This window comes from Sus scrofa, chromosome 9, assembly GCF_054392235.1.
Source record: "Sus scrofa isolate SSC_HxYL_T2T_F1_AM1 chromosome 9, Sscrofa_HxYL_maternal_Yorkshire_Landrace_v2.0, whole genome shotgun sequence".
In the NCBI taxonomy this organism is placed as follows: domain Eukaryota; kingdom Metazoa; phylum Chordata; class Mammalia; order Artiodactyla; family Suidae; genus Sus; species Sus scrofa.
In genome coordinates this window covers 1749611-1764534 of record NC_139391.1, presented here as the reverse complement: position 1 = coordinate 1764534, position 14924 = coordinate 1749611, and the positions used below count along the sequence as shown (strand labels likewise).

The 14924-nt window shown below is 39.4% G+C and overlaps 4 protein-coding genes across 7 annotated transcripts in view; 1 reads left to right on the top strand and 3 right to left on the bottom strand.

Moving 5' to 3' along the window:
* LOC100522627 (olfactory receptor 10T2-like) overlaps window positions 1-14924 on the bottom strand; it is a 277947-nt gene that overhangs the window by 11874 nt on the left and 251149 nt on the right. For all 3 annotated transcript variants that reach the window (XM_084974951.1, XM_084974952.1, XM_084974953.1), the window contains one exon: window positions 10186-10309. The gene's annotated coding sequence lies outside the window, so the exon portion shown is untranslated. The remainder of the gene's footprint in view (window positions 1-10185; window positions 10310-14924) is intronic.
* The window catches only part of LOC110255358 (olfactory receptor 5P1-like), a 216506-nt gene that overhangs the window by 26123 nt on the left and 175459 nt on the right, over window positions 1-14924 (bottom strand). For both annotated transcript variants that reach the window (XM_084974962.1, XM_084974963.1), the window contains one exon: window positions 10186-10309. The gene's annotated coding sequence lies outside the window, so the exon portion shown is untranslated. The remainder of the gene's footprint in view (window positions 1-10185; window positions 10310-14924) is intronic.
* OVCH2 (ovochymase 2) overlaps window positions 1-14924 on the bottom strand; it is a 500449-nt gene that overhangs the window by 313418 nt on the left and 172107 nt on the right. The window contains exon 3 of the mRNA XM_084974874.1: window positions 10186-10309. The gene's annotated coding sequence lies outside the window, so the exon portion shown is untranslated. The remainder of the gene's footprint in view (window positions 1-10185; window positions 10310-14924) is intronic.
* Window positions 6650-7631, top strand: LOC110262315 (olfactory receptor 5P76-like). Its single transcript, XM_021102709.2, has one exon. It carries the CDS (start codon window positions 6687-6689, stop codon window positions 7629-7631), a length of 945 nt encoding a protein of 314 aa, XP_020958368.2. The 5' UTR covers window positions 6650-6686.

Below are 14924 nucleotides of genomic sequence, written 5' to 3'. Positions count from 1 at the left end.
AGCCGGGCCGTGAAAAGATCTGCCTAATTCTCACATGGTCTTTCTGAGTCGGGCTGCCCTGGGGAGGAGCCTCTTGGGTTGGCAGCAGCCCACATAGCTTCCCAAGCCCCCCAGGGGGTGCCACACTCTTGTAGAACAGCTGCAAAGGACTGCCAGCTCTCTACAGGACCCCCTGCAGCCCAGAAAAGCTACAACAAGCTTGGCCAGACTGTGAAAAGATCTGCCTACATTCTCAGGCTGTCCTTCTGAGTTGGGCTGTGCTAGGGAAGAGCCTCTTAGGTTCTCAGTGACCCAGATAGCTGCTCCAGCCCCCAGGGGGTGCTGCACTCCTGAGGAACAGCTGCCAAACACTGCCAACCCCCTGCAAGAACCCCACAGCCTAAAAACACCAGAGCAAGCTCTGCATGACCGAGTGAAATCTGCTACCATCGTGGTATGCACATCCCAGTCCTGTCTGCCCTCAGGAAGCCCTCCTTTGCTCCAAAGAAACAATGTTAGCCCCATCAACACTCCAGAAAAGCCACACTGCCTCAAAAAAGACTGACCAACAACGCCAGTCCTCAGGAAACATTCCACAGCAGTGACAAGGCAAACACTGCCCGATCACGGAGAGTACAACTCCCTGAGGAAAAAGAAAACAACAAGCAAGATGAAGAAGCTGAGAAACCACCCCCAGTCAAACCAACAGGAGAACTCACCTAAAACAGTCAACAATGAAACAGATCTCTGCAGTCAGACAGACCTGGAGTTCAAAAGAGAAATTGTGAAAATACTGAAGGAATTACGAGAAGATATGAGCAGTAATGCAGATACTCTCAGAAAGGAACTAGAAAATAAAAGGAGGAGCCAAGAAAAACTAGAAAATTCACCTGCAGAAATTCAAACTGAACCAAGGGCAGTAAAAACCAGAATGAATAATGCAGAAGAACGAATCAGTGATATGGAAGATAGAATAATGGAAATCACTCAATCCGGTCAGCAGACAGAAAACCGAATCAAAAAACAGGAAAGCCATATAAGAGACCTATGGGATAATATAAAGCGGGCCAATCTACACATAATAGGAATTCCAGAAGGAGTAGAAAAATCTAAGGGGATGGAAAATATATTTGAAGAAATTATCAATGGAAACTTCCCAAATCTAAAGGATACTGGATTCAAGATACAGGAAGCACAGAGGGCCCCAAACAAGTTGAACCAAAATAGACCCACACCAAGACACATCATAATAAAAATGGCAAAAGTTAGTGATAAAGAGAGGATCCTAAAGGCAGCAAGAGAAAATCAGAATGTTACCTACAAGGGAACCTCCATAAGAATATCAGCTGATTTCTCTACAGAAACACTACAGGCCAGGAGGGAATGGCAAGAGATATTTAAAGTGCTCAAAGGAAAAAATAGGCAACCTAGAATACTCTATCCAGCAAGAATATCATTTCAAATAGAAGGGGAAATAAAATTTTTTTCCAACAAACAAAAGCTAAAAGAATACAGCAACACAAAACTACGTTAAAAGAAATGCTGAAAGGGTTTCTCTAAACCAAAAAGAAAGGAAAGAAAGGGAAGAGAAAGGAAAAGAAAGAAAAAAAGAAGAAGAAGAAGAGGAAGAACAGGACTGAGAAAACTGCAATCAGAGAGCAGTCACTCAAATAAGCCAGCATACAGATTTAATCATGAACATGCTTCAAACAAAATAAAATTAAAAAAAAAGAGTCCTCAAAATCATAAAATGTGGACAAGACATGTTAGGAAATAAATAACCCTTTTTGTATGTTTGTTTGTATGTTTCTCTTAATTTTAACATAGTAATGAAGTGTTTGAACTTACAGGACCATCAGGCTAAAACACACAATTATGGGAAGTGGTTAGCATACTTAAAAAACAGGGCAACCACAAGCCAAAAGCAAATATTGCATTTGCAAAAAATGAAAAAAAATTCGCTCAAGCAGATAATACAGGAGACCATCCAACCAAAAAAAAAAAAAAAAAAAAAAAAAAAAAAAAAGGTTGATTTCTAGTTTCATGCTGTTGTGGTCAGAGAAAATACTTGAAATAATTTCTATACTCTTAAATTTGTTGAGGTTAGCTTTGTGCCCCAATATGTGATCAATTCTTAAGAATGTTCCATGCACTTAAGAAGAATGTATAGTCTGATTTTTTTGGATGTAACATCCTGAAAATGTTGATTAAGTCTAACTTTTCCATTATTTCCTTTAGAATCTCTGTTGCTTTATTGATTTTCTGTCTAGAGGATCTGTCCATTGATGTGAGTGGAGTGTTAAAGTCTCCTACTATGATTATATTCCCATCAATTTCTCCTTTTATGTCTGCTAGTATTTGCTGTAGGTATCTGGGTGCTCCTATATTAGGGGCACATATACTGATGATTGTAATATCCTCTTATTGAATGGACCCTTTAACCATTAAATAGTGTCCTTCTTTGTCTTTCTTAATGGCCTTCATTTTAAAGTCTATTTTGTCTGATATGAGTATTGCAACTCCTGCTTTCCTGTCTGGTCCATTGGCATGAAGTGTATTTTCCCATCTCGTCACTTTCACTCTATAAGTGTCCTGTGACCTAAGGTGAGTCTCTTATAGGCAGCAGATTGAAGGTTTTTGCTTTTTTATCCAATCTGCCACTCTGTGTCTTTTGATTGGAGCATTCAGTCCACTGACATTTAAGGTGATTATTGATAGATATGTATTTATTGCCATTTTAAACCTTGTTTTCCAGTTTATTCTATGTTTTTCTTTTCTTCCTTTTTTTTTTTTTGGTTGGATGATTTCTTTTTATTTTATGCTTGAATACTTTTCTTTTCAGTTTTTGTGAATGTAATGTTCAGTTTTGATTTGTGATTGCCATGTTTTTTAAGTATGTTAACCCCTTCCTATGTCTGCTTGCTTTAGCCTGATAATCATATAGGCTCAAACATGTCCTCACACCAGTAAGAAAGGCCATCATTAATAAGACCACAAATAACCAATGCTGGAGGGGATGTGGAGAAAAGGGAACCCTCCTGCACTCTTGGTGGGAATGTAAGCTGGTACACCCACTATGGAGAACAGTATGGAGGTATCTTAGAAAACTATACACAAAACTACCATATGACCCAGCAATCCCACTCTTGGGCATGTATCTGGACAAAACTCTCCTTAAAAAAGTCACACGCACCCACATGTTCATTGCAGCACTATTTCAAGACATGGAAACAACCTAAATGTCCACTGGTAGATGATTGGATTAGGAAGATGTGGTATATATACACAATGGAATACTACTCAGCCATAAAAAAAGAACAACATAAGGCTATTTGCAGCAACATGAATGGAACCAGAGACTCTCATCCTGAGTGAAGTAAGTCAGAAAGAGAAAGACAAATACTAAGCAATATCACTTATATCTGGAATATAATATATGGCACAAAGGAAACGTTCCACTGAAAAGAAAATCATGGTCTCAGAGAATAGACTTGTGGTTACCAAGGGGGAAGGGAAGGGAGTAGGAGGGTCTGGGAACTTGGGGTTAATAGATGCAGAATGTTGCCTTCAGGATGGATTAGCAATGGGATCCTGCTGTGTAGCACTGGGAACTCTGTCTAGTTACCTATGATGGAACACATAATGTGAGAAAAAAGAATGTATATGTATATGTGACTGGGTCACCATGCTGTACAGTAGAAAGAAAAATGGGAAAAAAAATCAGGGAATCATATTCTTTCCTGATGTCCTGTTCCTGCTTGTATTATAAACATCACTGCTATGGCAACAGTGGCTTGATTTCCCTGGGATGTGTGAGAAGCTCAGAGATTGCCTTTTAGAAGTGACCATCTGAAGAGTAAGAGAAGAAAGCTCATTCACTGACACATAGCCTTCAGTGGCTGGTGTTCCCCAGCATCCCCTGGCTGGGCTCCCCATCCTCCCCTGGTTGGTGTTGCCCATCCTCCCCTGGTTGTGTTTCCCCACCATCCCCTGAGGGTTCTCCCAGCAGCCCTGGTTAGGGTTCCTCCAGCCTCCCCATGTTTTGGTCCCTAGCCTCCACTGGTTGGGGTTCTCCAGGGCCATAACTGTTTCTACATCTTGAATGTCCTTGTCTCTGGACCAACAGAATCCCAGTGGCTTCCCAGAAGGCCTTAGTTTTCAGAGAAGGAATGGGCTGAGCATTAAAGTGGAGCTGTTAAGTCAGTAGCACTGAAAGGGGGATATTGTCAATGTGAGTCAAAATCATCCAGCATGACTTGCTTGAACAACTCAGTCTCAGTTCTCCCATCTGAAAAAGGAGGATAATAGAAATACATACATCATAAACTTTTTGTGAAAATTAAATGTGTGAAAACTGTTAAGCATAGTTCTTGGCAAACAGTGAGCCATGAATGAATGTTTGTTCTTATTATTTCGTTGATGCCAAATCCCAGTTCCTCAAAAGTGGGCTTGGGAAGTGGAGACAGGAGACAATAAAACTAGAATTAGCAAGAGAATTAGGGCAGGATTAAACTAAAGGGTTGAGAATGCCTCTGTTCTACCACCATCCATTTACACTGTAACATATGACTCAGGAGGCAAAATGTTGAAGTTACTGACAGTGGGAGGCTATTTCTTATCTGCAAGTCATCCAAGCCCATTTTTGCTTTGTAGTTCTCCAAATGACTTTCAAGGTTTTACTTTCTTACCTCTGATATGATAATTAATATACACCTTAAATTGTTTTTTATTTAAAATTCAACTTCACATGTCCCACCACGTATTCCACCAAAGTAGTTAATAGCATGTCTTACAACTATCAATACAAAATACCTATCAAAAGCACATATTGAGGAGTTCCCACTGTGGCTCAGCAGCAGCAAACCTGACTAGTATCCCTGATGATGTAGGTTCTATCCCTGACCTCTCTTAGTGGGTTAAGGATCCAGTGTTGCTGAGAGCTGTGGTGTAGGTCACAGATGTGGCTCATGTCTGGTGCTGCTGTGGCTGTGGTGTAGGCAGGCAGCTGTAGTTCCAATTAGACCCCCAGCCTAGGAACTTCCATATATATGCCTCACCTGCAGCCTTTAAAAAATTGAATGGACAAATCTAAAGTTATCTTTTTATACCTGAAGTTTAGTACTTAGTATTTCTTTATTAGAAATATCAAAGAAAAAGTCGAACTAACATTTATCTCTAAGCTATTATAATTTCTGATAAATGAAGGCAATAAAAACATATATAATCACCTAGATAGAAGCAAAAGAGTAATTTGACCACTTGAGAATTGACAGAATTTGAAAGCTCAGTTACTTGTGTGTGTGAACTGAGTTGCTCGAAATCCACTATAGAACATTACAATATTCCACATTGCTTTTGAATTCACACTTGAATCTCTCAACCCTTCAGAGATTTGTCCCCAGAGGCAAACGAAAATTAAAGATAGCTTTATAACAACAGTCTCCAAGGTTTGTTATGAAAAGATGAATGGGTTGTTAGTCCAGCAGGTAAGATTTTGGCTCTTGTTAATGAATCTGATGTACTGGTTTTCATTTGCCATCTGAGAACATTCTACTCCCTAAAGTTTTATCTGCACCCAAAAAGTTATAGTTAGGAAACAGGGCAGAAGTAATCAAGCAGTTAGTAAGCAGCTTTAGCTGAATTGCTGTTTCCACCCTCATTTTCCTGTAAATAAATGGTGTTGTCCATGACAGGAGCCCTTGTTTATCTACCCATCAAGGAAACTTGAAGTAACTGTAAATGCCTTTGTAAAAAGATTTGCTTATAGGTCTGATGGCTTAGCTTTAAGAGAGTAACACATTAGACAAAGCTCAGGATACAAAAAAGATATTTTAGACATGAGGGTCACTAGCCGGGAGATCATTCTTGTTTTTGAGCCACACTATATTCAGCTACATATCATGTGGAAAATAATTCTTCATGCTACAGAACCCCAATTATAAAACACTGTTGAAGTATGAAGCGCCTCGATTTGTTTGAATAAAGGTATTTCACTTATGTTCTGAATATCATCCATGCTTTTGCATAGTGATTACATCTACATTTCAAACGACTTGATAAAATAATATTTTTAATTTAAAAATACCGAGGAAATGTATAGGTAACTTTATTCATAAACCAAATTGTAATCAATTTCTCTTTTGACATCAAGAACACTTTTCTCCTCAAAAAAATGTTTAAGTTACAGATATTGTGAAATATGTGATTGAGAGGTATCTCTTTTAGACACAACTTCTAGAAGGCTTAAAGGATAATCTGCTATTGCAGACCTCACTCACTGCCAGGTGTAAAAACAAAATGCTTAACCCTAGACTTACAGCTTAGTAAGCATGTAATAAAAGTTACCTACTACTGAAGTCTTTATACAATATAATTTTTTATATTATACTCACTGATCTTTTTTGGTAATTCTCGTCTGCCAAATTTTTTATGCTTTGATTTTTAAATCCACATTAAGTGCATTTTGGGAAACAATTCGATACAAAAAGTAAAAGACGTATTTCAAGGAAGCTTTTGCCTATTTTGCTAAAATAATTTTGAAATGCTGATAGACATATACTTGTGTGTAAATCTGCATTGATACTTGAGTATCTTTACTTATAATCACATCCTATACATGTACTAAGGATACTGAAATCATCAAAATTATAACTTCTCTGATATACTGTTTCATATCAGGTTCATTTGGGCAGCAACTACGTCATCTCATGGGTTCCCTGGGGGAGGGGAACCACACTGCAGTGACAGAGTTCATTTTACTGGGCTTAACAAATGACCCAACCCTGCAAACCGTCCTCTTCGTGATCATCCTGTGTATCTACCTGGTGACCATATGTGGCAATCTCAGCACAATCATTCTTGTCAGACTCTCTCCTCAGCTCCATCATCCCATGTATTTTTTCCTGAGCCACTTGGCTTTTGTTGACATGGGCTATTCATCTTCTGTCACACCCAGTATGCTTGTAAATTTCCTGGTGGAGAGAAATACCATCTCCTACCCTGGATGTGCTGTCCAGCTGGGTTCAGGTGCTTTCTTTGGAACACTTGAGTGTTTCCTTCTGGCTGCCATGGCATATGACCGCTTTGTGGCCATCTGCAACCCACTGCTCTATTCCACGAAGATGTCCATGCAAGTCTGTGTTCAGTTACTCCTCGTGTCTTACATGGGTGGTTTTCTCAATGCTTCCTCCGTTAGTACTTCCTTCTTTCTTTTACTCTTCTGTGGACCAAATCGGGTCAATCACTTTTTCTGTGATTTTGCCCCCTTGCTGGAACTCTCCTGCTCTGATGTTACTGTTCCTGCAGTTGTCCCCTCATTTACATCTGGCTCCATCATTGTGGTCACAGTGGTTGTCATAGCCACTTCCTACATCTACATCCTCATCACTGTCCTGAAGATGCCCTCCACTGAAGGAAGACACAAGGCCTTCTCCACCTGCACCTCCCACCTCACCACGGTCACTCTATTCTATGGGACCATCACCTTCATTTACGTGATGCCCAAGTCCAGCTACTCCACTGACCAGAACAAGGTGGTGTCTGTGTTCTACACGGTGGTGATCCCCATGATGAACCCCCTCATCTACAGCCTGAGGAGCAAGGAGATTAAGGGGGCTCTGAAGAGACAGCTTGGTAGAATAACGTGTACTTAGTGAAGCCTGCTATTCTGTAGGAATTGATGTAATACTATGCTATAAGTATTATAAGAAGAAGACACTGAGTATGCATGTTTTAACTATATCCATGCTGTGGTATTAGCCATGGTGCACGTTTTCAGTAAATGTAGGGAGTGGATTTTCAGATATCTGACTGTGAATCAGAGACCCACAGTGAGTTTCCCTTAACAAAATTAAATTAAATTTCTAATTAAGAAAAACAAATAGGCTCACATGAGACAATACTTTATCTGCTGAAAATTGCTTAAAATTTCATTCATATATTTTCCCAAATTTGTGTTCTGCCATAAGGTAGGATTATTGTAGCTCCAAAAGACTGTGTCCATTTTTAATAGAAGTTTATCCCTTAATGAGTGTGAAAACAATGGTTTTGACTGAGTACATTCTGAGAGGAAATGACACATGGAATCCGAACGTTTCTGCAGAGGATCTTGCAGGAAGGTTATCTGCTGTGGAGGGACTTTATGGACCCATAGACTCTGGCATGTGTTCCAGTCTCTGGCTCCAGGCAGCACAGAGGGTCCTAAAGAAGGACAGGAGGAGATGTCCCTGACCAACCTGTGAATTCTGGCTGCTCCAAAGAAGACTCCTCTGTGGGAATAGGTAGGGTCCCTCAAGTCCTCAGGGACAGAGTGAAACAAATTCTCTGAGTGACTTGCTCAAGGTCAGGTCTGCATCCTGCTCATGAAGCTGGATGGCACTGGGTTGTGTCTTCCCTTAATTTCTGACCCCCTTCCCCATAGAGAGGCTGAATCAACCTCATGTGCTGATGACAAACACATTTATTGACCTTTCCTGTCCCCTCTTCCCTGTTTCAGGTGCAATTCTACCTTTTTGTTGAGAGACTCATGAAGCATTAAAAATCTCACTCATTCATTTGTTCTTTCATATATTCAAAGATTATGCTGAGTTATCTTTATATTGCAGATGTTCATAGGCCAGTGGAAATATAAGTGGGAAGAATCTAATCTATCTGCCTTCCTAGAATTATCTTACAGCATAAAAGACAAAATTTAACTAATAAGTTGGTGGTTCAGACTATTCAAAGGGGATGCCAGGTTGAAGAAGAAAAAAGCAGATAGAATCATGGAGTTTAACATGCAAGGGCAGGCAGTGCCAGTGCAGGTCCCACTGGGAAGATAACATCTGAGCAAGGATTCAGGAGGTGAGGACACTGCCTGTTGAATATGGTGTCACCTGTGTACATTTCTGCAAGTCTAATCTTCCCTCACAGGCATGCAATTTACTTTTGGGGCTTCTGTTTCAATTATGCCAGGTGTGGTCATTTGAATCCATCCCAGGGTGAGCACAAGCAAAACATAGGTTAGGATGTTCAAGACATTTTAATGTCACTGTAGAGGCTACAGGATAACAAGGAATTGGTTCAGCAGAACTGGGAGAAACCAGGGAACCAACACTAAGGCTTTAGTCATGAGGCCAGTAGGAAGTGTTACCCCCCAGCCCTGGATTTAGTGACTCTGTGGGAGGAACATACACCAAAGCCTAGGACGTGCCCAGATGAGAATTCTGACCAATGCACCTCAGGTATATACTCAGGATAAGGGAAACCCTCCGTGACGAACTCTTGCCCAGAAGTGCAGCCCTGGTGAGCTAGAGAGTCTCGCGCCTTGAACTTGGCTGTAAGATGGTCAGGGACAGGTGGTGCCTCAGGTGAACTGACTGAGCCAGCAACCTACTCAAGCCTCAGTTATTCCTTCCCAACCCTAAAACACAATATCCAGCACACAGGGAAAAACAATGACCAGCCCCCCCCCCCAAAAACAGGGAACAAAAGATATCGTGGGAGTCAGTGGAAAGAACAGACATCGGAACTAAGATTTACTTATGGGAATCAATAGACGCAGACTATAACATCACAACAAAGGCAATTTGAAAATATACATAATCACTGAAAATCAAAACTAATGACCAAGCTGTATACAAAACAACCCCAAGGAGCTTCGTAACTGAAACCTCACATGCCCGCATGGGCACCAGGCACTTCTCTCTGGGGAACGTCATCCTCACAGGTCTTTAGTGGCTCCCCAGGGACAGCACTGGCAGAGGAGCCATCCTGCCTGGGAAGCCTCAGGATCAGAATTGGGACCACTGTGTCTCACATGCTGTCAGATACAGAGTGTCAGGGTCCCTGCAAGCACTGTTTCCAGTTAGGAGGGTCCCTGCACTCTGCGAAGCACAAAAGCATCAAGAATTAATTTATTCTTCATGGCCTCCCAGTCCAGATGCACTTTACAATTAAAGAATCATTTTTTTACCACCAGTATTACATGCAACACAGCTGACATTTCACTTCTGTCAGGATTTAGGAACAATAGAAAGTGTATAAAGGCTAATTTTATGCTTAGCGACGTCAAAGGATTTTGTTAACCTATGATGCATGTCATCTGGGATCTTAAATTCATGTCATGTCGACACAGGATTCTGAGCAAATGCACTGAGTGGGAACATACTGGAGAGCAGGCAGAACACAAGGACCCTGTGTGGCAGAGTCTGGGAGATGAGCACTCACCTTGTGTGTCACACACAGGCTTCTCAGAGAAGTCATGGACATCTCTGGATTTCACAGAAGAGGGAGTCTTTGGCAGTCTTGTTTTTCTTTTGCAAAGTTGTCAAGTCCTTGGCAAAATTTGTACCTATTTAATAATACACCCACGTTAATAACGTGAAATTGATAAAATTGTATTTTATGTTGGACTTGATGGTTTTTATAAGAATTATTTGATGTTTCTGCTTATAAAATGTTACTAACATATATTAACCCTCTGGGTCAATAAAACAATTCCATAGCTCAGGTAAAGTCTAAAACTCAGCCCTCAACTATACCAAACAAAAACGTTAATAATTGGACTTTTCCATAATGGATTTTAACACAGCTTTCTAAAGTTTTATGATGTGCCAAATCTGAAACAAAATCCTACAATATTGAACATGTATAGAACAAATATAGAACATATTTAGAATAAAGCAACAAGCTGCAGAAAATACACTATTTTTCAAGAAAAGCTATATTTTTAAAAAATGATCAGGAATTGGGAAATAAAGCAAATCTCAACCTGTCTTAATTGTTGTCATTTTTATAAAGTATATTTTATAAACATAGTAGAATAAAACTACAAAATAATAATAGTAGAAAACATTTATATATTTGTAAATGAAATAACACAGCATTAAGTATGCCATGTATCAAAGAAAATTTCAAATAAAAATTAGAAAACAAGTGCATGATAATAAAAATATTGCATATAAAATCTTATTCTACAAGTACATAAGTTCTTGGCAGGAAAGTTAGACCAGAGATAATAGAAAAGACAGACTGAAAATGAATAGCATTTGCATTCATTTTAATAGGTAGAAAGATTGTAGAATGAAGTGCAAACCAACATTGTAAAATTTTAAGGAAAAAAAGTGAAGAAAAATGCTTGTTCTGGGGTGAGGCAAAATTTTGTTAAATATGACAACAAACACATGGACCACAATAATAATAGATAAACCAGATTTCCTACAAATTAAAGCCTTAATAAACATCAAAAGATAAAATTAAATATGAAATGATAAGCAATAGATTGGAATAAAATATTTTACAAAAAATACATAAATGGATTAGTATCTAAAGTGTATAAAGCACTCTCATAACTCAATGATGAGAATAAGCAAAACAAATTTTAAAAGTTGGTAAAAGATTTAAATAGACACCTCACCAAAGAAGAGTTTTGAATGGAAAATAAGCACTTGAAATTGATGCTGAATACAACTAGTACTAGGGAAATGCAAATTAAAATAAAAGACTTAATGCTACACACATATTAGAATAGCTTTTTTTTCAACTAACATTACCAAGTGTTGGAAGAACCCAGGGCAAACAGAACTTAAATATAATGCAAAATGCAAAATGGTACAGTTCCACCGAAAATCCCTGCAGTTTCTTATAAACATACGCTAACCATAACACACAGAGATTATAATTCCAGCTATTTTAGGAGAAATGAAAACACATGTCCACACAAAGACCTGGAGATATTTATAGAAGCTCTACGCATAATTGTCAAAAACTAGAAAATCATCAAATGTCCATTTTTGAAAGAACAGGTAAAGGAAAGGTGGTACATTCATGCAATGGCTGAATTTAAGAGGATTACAGCAGAATCCAGACTCTCTATAAGCTATGTGTCACAGTACGCACAACACCATTCAAATTTACTAGCACATACCAAAATGGGAATATGGCCCATACTCAAGATAAAGGGTTGGAAACCAACCACGAGGCAAGGCTTTTCTGTAGCTTACATCTCAGGATGCTAGAAATGAAACAATAAGATTTTCATAGTATAAGAAATGAAAGAACAGAAATCAAAGAAATAGGAAATATGACCCAGGAGAAAAGAAATAAATATGTAATTTTATTCCTTGGAAAGAATAATAAAATTGCAAATCCCATAGGCAGAAAACCTAAAGAGACATTTCTACAAAGAATACACACAGGTGGCCAATAGGCACATGAAAAAAAAAACCACTCAACATCACTAGTTATTAGATAAATGCAGATAAACACTACAGTGAGGTCCCTCTCACACCAGTCAGAATGGCCATCCTTAACATGCCAACAAGTAACAAATGCTGCAGAGGGTGTGGAGAAAAGAGCACTGGCCTTCACTGTGGGTGGGAATGTATATTGGTACGACCACTATGGAAAACAGTACAGAAGTACTCAGAACACTAAATATAGAACTATCATATGGCCCAGCAATTCCACCCTTGGGCATGTATCTGAACAAAACTTTCATCCAAAAAATACAGGCACCCATAGGTTCACTGCAGCACAATTCACAACAGCCAAGACATGGAAACAACCTAAATGTCCATCAACCAATGAGTGCATTAAGAATATGTGCTACATATACATAATGGAATACTACACAGCCATAAAAAGGACAAAATAATGCCATGTGCAGCAACATGGTTGGAACTAGAGATCCTCATACTAAGTGAAGTAAATCAGAAAGACAAGTACCACATGATATCACTTACATGTGGAATCTAATATATGGCACAAATGAACCTATCTACAGAAAAGAAGCAAACTCATAGACATGGAAAACAGACCTGTGGCTGCCAAGGGGGAGGGGGAGGAAGTGGGATGAATTGGGAGTTTGGAGTTACTTGATGCAAACTACTGCATTTGGAGTGGACAAGCCATGAGGTCCTGCTGTATAGCACAGGGAACTCTATCTAATCACTTGTGATGGAATAGGATGGAAGGTACTGTGAGAAAATGAATAGATATATATATGATAAGTGGGTCAGTTTGCTGTATAGCAGAAACTGACAGAACATTGTAAGTCAACTGTACTACAAAATTTAAAAAATCCCATAGTAGTATTAATCAAGAAAAAGTCAAAATATTAATTATCTTAATAATTGTCTTATCAAATGAGACAAACCTAGGAAGGCATAAATACTCAACCTGAAGATGTCAAGATGGTTAAATAGATTCTATGAACAATCTTAAATCAATAAATTTTGTAAATGATAACCAATGACTATTTTGCAGAAGAACAAGATGTTGGGATTGAAAAACATCCCTGCTTGTCTTCTGGCTTGGAGGACCAAGAATAACCTAATAACAAAGTCAGTACAAAATATTTCTTCTGGAATTCCTGTCGTGGCTCAGTGGTGATGAAACCAAGCAGTAACCATGAGGATGTGGTTTCAATCCCTGGCCTCTCTCAGTGGGTTAAGGATCTGGCATTGCCCTGAGCTGTGGTGTAGGTCACAGACATAGCTCTAATCTGGCTGTGGTGTAGGTAAGCAGCTACAGCTCCATTTGACCCCTAGCATGGGAACCTTCATGTGCCACTGGTGGGGCCCTAAAATGACAAAAAGAAAAGAAAGAAAGAAAATAAATTCTTTCCTCCACGTGTATGGAGCAGCTGTACCAATGCCACAATTATGTCTCGGGGACTCCTGCTTTCTTACATCAGTGTACCCAGGCTGAAATACTACTCCTGCCTATTACTGCAGATACCCAATTACTAAGTCGCTGCCATCACATGATAACATCCTCCTTCTCAGAGCAACACACCCAGAACTGACCCTCACAACCCTAACCCCACTTCAGGGTCCTTCTGTGAGAACCCAAACCTTTTAAAAGGCAGGTGCCTTCTCCTCATTGTTGAGAGATGTGTGATGGTTTTTGGAGAGCCCTCCCTTGCTACACGGACCCAATAAACTTGATTGTGTTGCACTATAGGTTTGCTTCTGGTGGCCTTTAGCTGATTGAGCTTTGACACCAAAATATTACATCTTGTATACATTAGTGGTGGAATAGACTTGCAATTACTGAGATTTATGTGAATGTGATAGAGGGTTTCATGAATAGATTGTGGATGAACGAAAGTTACTGGAGTCGGAAGCAGAGGAAATTTGAGATTGTCCACTGAGATGTTCAGACGGTTAGACGTTGTCCATGCTGATGACAGAGATAGAGACGGAGAGAAAACGTGTGATGCAGGTGCTAAAGTCCGCAGGGAATGAAAAATAGGAGGGAGATCATGGGGCAGAGAGGAAGAGCTGTAGCTGGAACGTCATGGTTTCAAAGAAGAAAGTATTTGGGATTGAGGATGAAATAGAATCATGTATAGATTCTTTTTTCTTACATTATCATGCTCCATCATAAGTGACTAGACATAGTTCCCAGTGCTACATAGCAGGATCTCATTGCTTATCCATTCCAAAAGCAAAAGTTTGCCTCTACTAACCCAAGTTCCCAAACCATCCCACTCCATCCCCCTCTCCCCTGGCAACCACAAGTCTATTCTCCAAGTCCATGATTTTCCTTTCTGTGGAAAGGTTCATTGCTGCCATATATTAGATTCCAGATATAAGTAATGTTATGGTATTCATCTTTCTCTTTCTGACTTACTTCACTTAGTATGAGACTCTCTAGTTCCATCCACATTGCTGCAAGTGGCATTATTTTGTTCTTTTTTATGGCTGAGTAGTATTCCATTGTGTATATATACCACTTCTTCCTAATCCAATCATCTGTCAGCAGACATTTGGGTTGTTTCCATATCTTGGCTATTGTGACTAGTGTTGCAATGAACATGCGCGGTGCATGTGTCTTTTTTAAGGAAAGTTGTGTCTGGCTATATGCCCAAGAGTGGGGTTGCTGGATTACATGGTAACCCTATGTATAGCTTTCTAAGGTACCTCTATACTGTTCTCCATAGTAGTTGTACCAACTTACAT